Genomic DNA, 11,547 nt, shown 5'->3' on the forward strand with positions numbered 1-11,547 from the left:
AAAAATAGACTTGAGCAAAAAAAAAAGACTCGTTTTTGGAAAGCAAGCTTGGCCGTAAGTAAGGTTTTTAACCCGGTTCAAGTTTCCAATAAAAAAACTTTGTTGTTTTTGCTCTGTTTTTTCAACTGTTTTGCTACCATTTCACTATTATGTTGCTATTATTTTGTTGTTAATGTTTAGATATTGTATAATACTTGTTTTATTGTTAATTTTGCTACTATTTTAGAAACATTTGCTTGTTAAGTTGCAGTTATCTTAGTATTATTTAAGTATAAAGACTTTTTTAATTTATTTTTAATTTGTTGGGAAACATTTATTTTAATATTTTTAGTGTATTTGGTGTATTATATTTTAAGTTTTCTTATATAAAAGATAAAATTAATACATCTTGGACCGTAGTTTTAGCATTTTATCCGGTCGGCTTTGAAAAATTTGAGGCTCATTTTTCGGGCCGAGTCAAGTCCGAGCCAAGCAATCAGCCTAAAATTTTGTTAGGATCCTGTCTGCCCATGGACAACTCTAGTTTCACTATTTAAAGTAATATTAATATTTAAAATTAAAATAAAAATATTATTAAATATGAATTTAGGTCTGTCCAAATTAATGAAAACTTCTGCCTCCTTTTAACCTGTAACCAGATCAATAGCTCGTAATTTATAAATAAAAATAAAAATACACAAATAATAATACATTTATATTTCATTTCACAATTTTAATAAAACCGCATTATATAATTTACTAATGTATACAGTAACTCAAGTATACGAATATTTAAACAAAAGGCAGAGGCTAAGGCAGAATATTTTTAGAATCAAAATTGACTATGAGAGGATTAAAATGCAATTTTATTATTATATTAATTTAAAATTTTAGAATCTTTTAAAGGACCTTACAGCAATTTTACTATCCTGGAGTTGTGCCCCATGCGTGGCCGAAAAAAAAAAGAAAAAAAAAGACAATTTATCTGTTCAGTGGACCGCTTTCAATGGAAAAGGGAGAGAAAAGCGATATTCCATCTTTAATGGCCCATCAATTATTTGTTAATTTATTTTTATTAAAATTCTTTCCTTCCTCAGAAAAGAAATATTATTATTTCCTTAAATAAATTGAATTGAATTTGTTATTTTAAAAATAAAATATTTCTAATAGTTTATAACTTATTAAAATATTTTTATCAATAATATAATAATTTAAGTCAAATTAATTCTAATAAAAATTAACTGAGTTAATCAAAATTAATAATTGGTAAAGCTTTAACAACAATACGACAACACGACTCTAACCTAGGCCGCACTTGAAGCGGTAAACACATTGGCCATCAAACCAACATATGAGGTTCAATCAAAATTAATAATATTATACTATATACATACTAATATTTAGTTTTCTGATTGATTTGATATCACTAGTTAACAGAGCACCGATTTGATTAGGAAATTACGTGAATGGATTTCCGTAATTAAAATAAGTAATATTATTCGAGAGTATTCTAGTTTTTTTACTTGAAAAAATAATAAAAACATGCATATGGTGGGATTTTATATTTTTATACATTTTAATTTTATTATGCACACTTTATTATCTCTATCGATTGTATATAGTTTTAAACCATAAATTTCAATATTTAATGTATTTGTGTTTTAAATTTATGATCTTCATACGCGTACACATGTAATTTTGTTTTTAATATCAATAAAATAGACCCAACAAACAAATGATAATTAGAGATGCTCATGGGCCGAGTCGGGTTCGAGTCGGGCCCAAATAAAATTTTAGGCTCGTTTGCTATCCCCTAGCCTGGCCCAAAAATGGGCTTAAAATTTTGTCCAAACTTGACCCGAATAAAAATGTTAAAACTTGGACTGACCCAAATTATATTAATTTTTGTATAATTTTTAAAAATATAATATATATAAAAATACTAAAAACATTAAAATAAATATTTTTCAACAATAAAATACTTAAATGACACTAAGATAGATGCAACTTAACAAGCAAATGCTTCTAAAATAGTAACAAAATTAACAATAAAACAAGAGTTATACAATAGCAACAAAATAGTATGAACATAATAGTTAAATTGTAGCAAAATAGTGAAAAAAAATAAGAAAATAGCAACAAAAAGAAGAGTAAAAAACAGCAAAAAAAGAAGTAGTTTTTTTTTGCCGGGCCGAGCCCGAGCTAAAAATGCCTTACTCGAGGCCTAGCTTGTTTTTTCAAACCTATACTTTTAACCAAACCCTCTTACTTTTTAGACAGACTTTCGATCCGACTTGACCCATGAGCAGGTCTAATGATAATATGACATTTAATAATGTTCTGCTGGCTAAAATATTTAGAAATTTAAAAATTAAGATATACCCAAAACAAAATTCAAACTCAAAAAAATTAAAAATTTCCATTAATTCAAAAACCACTCAAATTAATTGAAATTAAATTGAGTCAATTAATTATTTTTAATTAATTCGATAAATGATAACTTAATTCATTAATAATCGTATGTACTATTTTGAATATTCATATCCAAGCTGTGGGAATTTTCTTTAATTTTCTTTTGAATAGAGACTTGACAACTTCAATATTGGCAACTCAACTAAAATACTTGGCAAGAGAAAAAGGAAAAGACCACCATGGATGAAAACAATTAAATGGAATTAGATGATGGGGCGCTTAAATACTAAGCACTTAAATTAATCAAAATTAATTCGATTAATGATAACTTGATTCATTAATAATCGTAATGACTATTTTAATTACTCGTATCTAAGTTGTGAAAAATTTCTTTTAGATAAAGTAGTGGCCTAATTAGGGGGCTTGTCAAAGGTCCCACACCTAAAATTGAAAATTTTTCATTTAAACTTTTTAAACTTTTAAATTATTAAAGGTAAAATTACATTTTATCTTTTAAAAATGATAAAATTTTAATTTAATCATTCAAAAATTATAAAGATATAGGTTGGTAAAATGGTGAAACTGTATTTTTTTACTAACGTAAAAATTACAATCTAATTTTGACTCTCTTTAAAAAAAATTTAACTTCGCCTCTAAAATACAAATATGAGAACTTCAATCTTGTCAACTCAACTAAAATATTCACAAGAGAAGAAAAAAAAGGACCACTCTGGATGAAAACAATTAAATGTCAAATACTTCAAAAACCACTTAAATTAATCAAAATTAATTTCATTCAGTTAATCATTTTTTAATTAATTCGGTTAATGATAACTTGATTTATAAATAATTGTACCAACTATTTTAAATACTCATAACTAAGCTGTGGGAATTTTCTTTTGGATAGAGCAAGGGCGTAGTTAGAGGGCTTGTCACAGGTTTCGGTCTCGAAAAATTAGGCTTTTTAAAATTTTAAATTAGTAAAAGTAAAGTTACACTTTGACCCCTAAAATGATAAATTTTTTATTTAATCATTTAAAAATCATAAAGATATAAGCTATTAAAATTGTAAAATTATATTTTACTATCGTAAAAATTAAAATTTAATTTCGATCCTCCTTAAAAAAATTTCTTACTTTTTCCTTAGAATAGAGACTTGAGAACTTCAATCTTGTCAACTCAACTAATATACTTGGCAAAAAAAAAAACATTATGGATGAAAACAATTAAATGGAATTAGCTCAAATACTTTAGAAATTTCCATTAATTCAAAAACCCTTTAAATTAATCAAAATTAATTTGATTCAGTTTTTTAAATTATAATATTAGAGTAAAACTCGAACAATAAATACAACTATTGTAACTCGAACTTAAATCAACAATCATGTCATCACATAAAATTCTAATTAATTATTCTTTTAATTAGTTCTAATTAATCCATTAATGATAACTTAATTCACTAATAACAATACCGACTATTTTGAATACTAAGCTGTGGGAGTTTTCTTTTGGATAGGACTTGAGAACTTCAATCTTTTCCACTTGGCAAGAAAAAAAAGGGACCACTATGGATGAAAACAGTTAAATGGAATTAGATGATGGGGCTGGTAGGCTCAAAAAGGAATTCACATATTTTTCAATATTATTATTCTTAAATATATTACATTTATAATTTTTATATTTTAATAAATTATATTATATAAATTTCAATATTTTAATATTTTTTATTTAACGAGTGGTTCACGTATATTCAAGGTTTCCCTTTATCTATCATTATATAATTATATTTAACCTACGCTGTCAGTCTTTATATTCGCTATTAATTTTCTATTAAAAATTGTTCATTTAACATTTAGAAAATATTAACAAGGCTAATAATAAAGTTAAAAATTTTCAAGTATACAAATTAAACATTAAACATTATATAAAAAGGGTCGATTGAGTCTTATCTTGATTGGTACGAGTATTGTTGCCAATGCAGGAGGACATGAGTTCGAATGTGCTGAAACGCATTATCTTTCTATTTATGAGTTGGGGAGGGGTTATGGGTAGTTTTAGGTATTGTGTAAAAAAGAATAGATATGATCAGAGCTTGTAATAAGATTATTCAAATATATATATATATATATATATATGATAATTATTTGATATACTGGTAGTAAAGTTTTTAAATTTCATAAATATGATTAAGAGGCAATGGCGGAGCTAAGGGGGGCTGGCAGTGGCTTCGACCCCCCTTAAATGAAAATTTTTTCATTTACGCCCTTTATAATTTATAAAATTTTAAATTAGTAATGTTGAAATTGTACTTTGACCACCCAAAAAAATAGAAATTTGATTTAATTTTTTAAAAATTATAAAGATATAAACTATTAAAATGGTGAAATTATATTTTTACTATCATAAAAATATACAATTTAATTCTGGCACCTCTCCCCCCAAAAAAAGGTATTGTATAAAAAAAAATAGATATGATCAGAACCTGCAATAAGATTATTCAAATATATATATGAGAATTATTTGATATACTGTTAGTAAAGTTTTTAAATTCCATAAACATGATTAAGAGGTAGTGACAGAGCCAAGGGGGCTGCAGGGACCCCAACTCTCTTAAAATAGAAATATTTTCATTTAGGACATTTATAATTTATAAAATATTAAATTAATAATGGTGAAATTGTAGTTTGACCTCTCAAATTAATCCTTTAAATATTATAAAGATATAGATTATTAAAATGGTGAAATTTTATTTTTACTATTGTAAAAATATACAATTTAATTCTGGCCCCTCCCCCCAAAAAAATTATTGGCTCCATCATTATTAAGAGGTTGACAAGTGTCCTATAAAATATTCAATTTATTAAAACTACTTATGAAATAAATAAATAAATAAAGCCACTGTACCAAATACACCCCTTATAAAAATACAAAAACTGTTTATTATTAACCAAATACCGAAAGGTATTTTAGAAATCAAACGACGGCGTTTCAGGATCCTCTTTTTTTAGCTCAACAAGAATTCGGATAAACTCCCAAATGGTTGACCAAAGACTGAAAATTCAACGGCTCGTGGAACGCATTGCAATTCCAGTCAAGCACGTTATTTTATTTTGTGGAGGAGGCGGAGAATTCTTGTGTTGACCATAAATGTCTAATTTCCACGTATTAATAATTAAAAAAAGACCATTGAGTACAGTTTCGTTGACCGGCTATTCTACTATAATTAATTACTGCGTCGGCTTTCCTTTATTTTAGGTTAAATCACTTTTGTTTCTTACATAAATTTTTTCATAAACTTACGATTATGTCTTAATTCGATTAATATTAGTACAAGTAATTCAAAATATTATATTCCTATTTAATTATATTAAAACTCTAATACTCAAAATTTTCAAATCAAAACTTTCCCCGACAACAACAAGGGCCTTTAGGCTGGTTACCAATTGCATTCTCTTTAATAAAAAATAATTCTTTTTCAAAACTCATGCTTTTGCAATGATATTGTTAATTTCAAGTCATTTTATTTTCTCTAAAAATTATATATGGTGGTTCTAGTTTCAATCTACTCTGTTTTTTTTTTCTAAAAGCTATGACAATTCTAGTTAATTTTTTTTTTTCAAATTGTGTTTTTATGTATATATAAGATTTGTCTAAACAAATGTGTTGTCATGCTTTTTCGTAACTTTTATCAGAGGATTTTGTCATAATAAAGCACATTGATGGTGATTGCAAGATTGATCGTGCATCACTGGTACAATGGGGTCTCTTAAGGCCTTCGGCAATGATTTTTTTGTTGAGCAGAGTTTGTCGTTGGATTAATCTAACGATAGTAGGATTAGAATGCACTTATATTATCCCTTAATATTATAATAATATATATATATTAAAGTGAATTTAATTGTCAAATTTAGATCCAAAATTTTATTACCCTTAACATTATTACAATTCTTCTTATACTTGTGTTAGAAATGATCTATTTTAGTTAAAATTCCATTGGTGGTACACAGTACATCAAGTTACCAACATTAAAAATTTCATCCTACCATTGACCAAAATCATTTGTCAATGAGATTTTCATTTTATTAGTTTAATTCTAGGTTGTAACTATTGGAGTAAAGATTATTCTAGTAAATATATGCTATTTGTAATGTTAAGCTTAAAAAAATATTTTCTTAAATTTGTTGAGTTAATAGATTGTATGTAGACATGTTTATGGGTCAGGCCATTCGGTTCAGCCTGAATACCCGCTTGAAATGTGAAAGGATTTAAATAAAAATATAAGCTTGAAAAATAGGCTTGAACAAAAAATAAGGCCCGTTTAAAAAACGGGCCGAGCATCATGTAAGACATTTTGACCTGGGCTCGGCCCGGATTCACTAAAGGACAAAGACAAATAATTTTTTTTTCTTTATTTTGCTACCATTTTACTATTATGTTGCTACTATTTTGTTGTTATTATTTGGATATTGTATAAAACTTATTTTATTATTAATTTTGTTATTATTTTAAAGATATTTGTTAATTTTGTTATTATTTTAGAGGCATTTACTTGTTAAGTTGTATCTATCTTAGTGTTATTTAGGTATACATATTTTTGAAATTTTATTTTCAATTTGTTGAGAAATATTTATTTTAATATTTTTAGTATTTTGATGTATTATATATCTTTTAAAATTATGTAAAAATTAATATGGGCGGGCGAGTTGGGCTCGAGTTTTAACATTTTTGTCTGGGACAGACTTGGACAAAATTTTAGACTCATTTTTCGGACAGAAATGGACTCAGGCCTAAATTTTTAATTCGCCTGCATGTTGCAATATATTATTTAAATAATAAAAAATATTTAAACACTAAACAAGAAGAGTATCCCATACTAAAGATACAAGTTAAAGTTTCGTAAAATCATTCATGCAAGAAAAAAAAATAGTTTTTTTGGTACCGACTGGTACATTGTATTTTAGGCGATAGGAGAAAAATTCAAAGGTACGCAATAATAGGATCGATATTGACCAGTGTTTATATCGGATCTAAATCTAGACTTTATTCTCGTTTATCATTGATACGGGTGGAATCGATACGAAATTTGTTCCCATAGTACTAACTCTTGTTAGGTCATAAAGATATTGATGTCACTTAAGTAAGTATAGAGTCCAAGTACTGTAAGTGTAAAAATTAAGTTAAGATATCTTGCTCCCTTTAGGGCTCGAATCGAATCTCGATTCCAAATTAAATCACGAGGTTTTTGAATACCAAAAGTTTTTAAAAAATTGAAAAAAAATTAAGTAAAATGAAAATATGTGTTTTTTTTGGACACCAACAAATCAGTGACGACATAAAAGGGTAGGCTATGGCACTCCCGCTCCTAAACTTGATTTATAAACTCTTAAAATAGTAAAATTTTAGTTTAACCACATTAAAATTTTTAAATAATAATTTAATATAATAATAAAATTATATTTTAATGATCATTAAAATATATAATTTAATATTGGCATCGAAAAAAAAAATATCTAGCTTCTCTGCAACAAATGTTAGGTAAACATTGCATTTTTAGGAAAACAACTCAAATTTAAATATTAAGGATAGATTATTAAAATATTTACTTTTGTTTCCCTTAAGTTACATTTTAGTTATTTATGTTTGAAATATTATGTTTTAGTTACATACGTTATCATGTTGTAACATTTTAGTCACTGAATGTTAATTATCATTAACGATTGTAACGGTAAGTTGACGTGACATATTAAATCATCATTTTAAACGAAAATTTTAAGTTAAATTATATAATTGATTCCTATATTTTTTTCGTTTTGAGCAATTTATTTTTTTCTTTTACGTTAAAAGAGATAGAGAATGGAGGAAAATAGAAGGAAAAGCAAAAGAGAATGGAAATAACGAAAGAAAGTTAAAAGAACATAAAAGAAAAAAATAAATTACTCAAAACGAAAAAATATGGGGATTAATTATATAATTTACCCTAAAATTTTCGTTTAAAATGATGATTGAAAGTGGCAGGTCAACTTACTGTTACATCGTTAACAGCAATTAACGACTCAATGAATAAAATGTTACAACACGTTAACGTAAGAGGCTTTAAACATAAGTGACTAAAATATAAACTGAAGTAAATAAAAATGATTTTTTTAATAGTTTATCTAAATATTAAAGAGAATTTTTTTTTATCAACCATAAAACAAAAATCACTTGAATTAATTGGAAAAGTACAAAAACTTAATAATCAGAAATCGCGTGGAAGTTGAAATTAATATATACAAAAAAAGGAGTCGAAAAATACCGAACCTTTTTACAGAGAGTCAAATTCCGCCCGCTTAAACACAACCTCTGAATGTTAACTGCAAATCACAATGCCTATATATACTCCAAACCATTTTCTTCATTGTTTTACTTGTCTTAATCTCATCTCTAAAACCAATCTTCTATCAGTAATCTCTGTCTTCTTCTTCTTCTTTTTTGTCAATTCCATGGACGGCGGATCAGCTAAATGCAACGTTGTCGTTTCAGGTAATAACGATATTTCTGTTCCTTTCGATCACCATTTCGACCTCGACGACGCTATGACAATGCCGGAAAACCTTCTGACCAGGCATCAAACGGTCGTCGGTTTGGTCTCCGACATGCCGACGGTTAAACAAGCGACCGGAAGTTGCTCGATTTGTATGGAGAGTTTGTCGGAATTCGAGGGAGATGGTTCGAGGCAAGTACTGTGCGGCCATGTGTATCACCATGATTGTATTACTGATTGGCTTTTGAACGGCAACAGCAATTCTTGCCCAATTTGCCGACATGAAATCTGTGGCTAATGATACCCATCATACGTGTGAAGCATGTTCACTCAGGATTTTTTTTTTATCTTTTTTATAATTATTTATACTTGTTTGAGATTAATGCAAAATATTTGTTCAGACTTGTTCGTTTCAATTTAATATAAATTATAGCATATCTCATAAAACATGTCGATCTAACTAAGATTTGTTTTAATGTAAAATCATGTTATTTTAAATGATAAATATGTATTTTTCCCATAATTTAGTTTTTTATTTTATTTTATTTTTGAATTTAGAAATTCTTGTTAAAATTTTCCGTTAAATTCGTTGGTGACCTGATGTGTCATTTTGAAATTAAAAATATATATATATATATATACTTAGTAGGTAGCCATAATAAAATGACATTGCAATAGATCTAAATAATTAAATTTAACAAAAAAAGTTAATAATTTTAGCAATTCTTAAAATTAAAATTCACATCAACATTTTAATTAGAATAAAATATCTAGACTAACTAATGATATTGTAAAAGTTAAGTTACCAAATTATGTCAAAATTTAAAGTATAGAGATTAAATCTCAAATTTAAACATAATATAGGGTCCAAAATTAAAATTTGACCATTGTTATATTATCATAAAAGTTAACCTAGATACGTGTCATGTAAGTAATACCTTATATTATAAGGACCAAAACTAAAATTTAGCCATTACTATATAATATCAAAAATAAAGGAATATAGTTGAAATCTAGCCATCATTTTATTAGTTAAAAAAAATAACTTGTCATGCATGTAAGTCCTTGTATGGTTTATAGATTACTTGGTTGAGATTAATGCAAAATATTTCTTTAAACTTTTACGTTTGTTTTCGCTAAGATATTGACCAAAACGATCCGCTTTGCCCTACGAAGTTGAGTGAATGCGATGTGGCTTTCTAAACATAATCCTGACCGCTGAACTTAAAAAAATTATATAAAATTTGTATTTATTAAAAGTTGGATTAAAAAAAAAAAGCAAATGAGGCAGTGGACAGTTTTATAAAAGATAAAAATATTTATATTTTATAAAATAATAATTTTACATTTAAATTAAGATTCGATTGATAAGTGGTATTAACTTAATTACTTATTTAAATAATAGTATACATATCTAGAGCACATTAATGTTGTACATTAGAAAAATAAATATTAGTTATAAAGTGAAACTACAATTGTTGATGGTTCAATTGGGTAAGGCAGAGAGAATGGGAAGATGTACGGCTCACTTTGTATAATACAAGATGAAGAGTTGCCAAGCAAGGAGGTAGAAATTGACTAAAAGGTTGAGAAGATACGAGAGTCCTAGTTCTGGCCCAAAGCCTTGAGCTTTATATTCTCTTTGCCTCAGTTTTGAGATGTCACATGTCAAGGCCTTATAGAGGGATCAAAGGCAATTGTGGAGTGGATATGACAACTGGAGTTTGATATAGTGAATAATGAATAGGACCTCTCGACTGTCGATTTGAGAGATTTCTCTGATATGTGACTTTGAACTATATATATTATCTATATAATCCCTGATCCACAACAATTTATATTAAACGAAAAGAGTAAGCGGAAGATGTATTTTGCATTAATCTCTTAACCAAGTACATAATTATAAAAAAATTTAAAAAATATCATGAGTGGACATGCTTCAAATGTATGACGGTATCATTAACCAGAGATTTCATGACGGCAAAGAGGGCAAGAATTGCCATTCAAAAGCCAATCGGTAATACAATCATGGTGATAGACATGGCCACACGATACTTGCCTCGAACCACCACCCTCGGATTCCGACAAACTCTCCATGCAGATCGAGCAACTTCCGGTCGCATGATTAACCGCCGGCATATCCGAGACCAAACGGACCACCGCTTGATGCCTAGACAGAAGGTTTTCCGGCATTGTCACAGCGTCGTCGAGGTCGAATTGATGATCGAAAGGAACAGCAATATCGTTATTGCCTGAAACGACAACGTTGTACTTTGCCGATCCACCGTCCATGGAAATGAACAAACAAACAAAAAAAAGAACGTAGATTATTGTTAGAGGATTTGGTTTTGAGATAAAAAAGAAATGAAGAAAATGGTTTGGAGCATAAGCATTGTGTGATTTGCAGTTAATATATAAAAGAGTTGCGTTTGAGTGGGCGAAATTTGACCATCTGTAAATGGTTCGACGCTTTTTGACTTCTCATTTGTATATTATTAACGTGTCAACTTCTACGATATTTCTGTTCGGATATGTTTAGGTTTAGTGATTTATTTTTTTAGTCTAATTTGCAAACTAAAGAATAAACCTTTTATGTTATTATGATTTTTATGTAATATAAAATTTTAAGTGAA

General features: G+C 27.6%; 2 protein-coding genes across 2 annotated transcripts; one reads left to right on the forward strand and one right to left on the reverse strand.

Moving 5' to 3' along the window:
* Positions 1–8,690: 8,690 nt before the first annotated feature.
* LOC108462461 (uncharacterized) lies at positions 8,691–9,316 on the forward strand. The gene has a single exon (XM_017762406.2). It carries the CDS (start codon positions 8,757–8,759, stop codon positions 9,210–9,212), a length of 456 nt encoding a protein of 151 aa, XP_017617895.2. The 5' UTR covers positions 8,691–8,756; the 3' UTR covers positions 9,213–9,316.
* A 1,557-nt stretch (positions 9,317–10,873) lies between these two features.
* On the reverse strand, positions 10,874–11,206 carry LOC108462459 (uncharacterized). Its single transcript, XM_017762405.1, has one exon. The coding sequence runs from the start codon at positions 11,204–11,206 to the stop codon at positions 10,874–10,876; it is 333 nt and encodes a 110-aa protein (XP_017617894.1).
* Positions 11,207–11,547: the final 341 nt, after the last annotated feature.

This window comes from Gossypium arboreum, chromosome 13 (assembly GCF_025698485.1).
Source record: "Gossypium arboreum isolate Shixiya-1 chromosome 13, ASM2569848v2, whole genome shotgun sequence".
Lineage (NCBI taxonomy): Eukaryota > Viridiplantae > Streptophyta > Magnoliopsida > Malvales > Malvaceae > Gossypium > Gossypium arboreum.

Excerpts from the sequence above, each read along its gene's own strand:
- LOC108462461 (XM_017762406.2), top strand. The coding sequence starts at position 8,757 with ATGCCTATATATACTCCAAACCATTTTCTTCATTGTTTTACTTGTCTT.
- LOC108462459 (XM_017762405.1), bottom strand. The coding sequence starts at position 11,206 with ATGGACGGTGGATCGGCAAAGTACAACGTTGTCGTTTCAGGCAATAAC.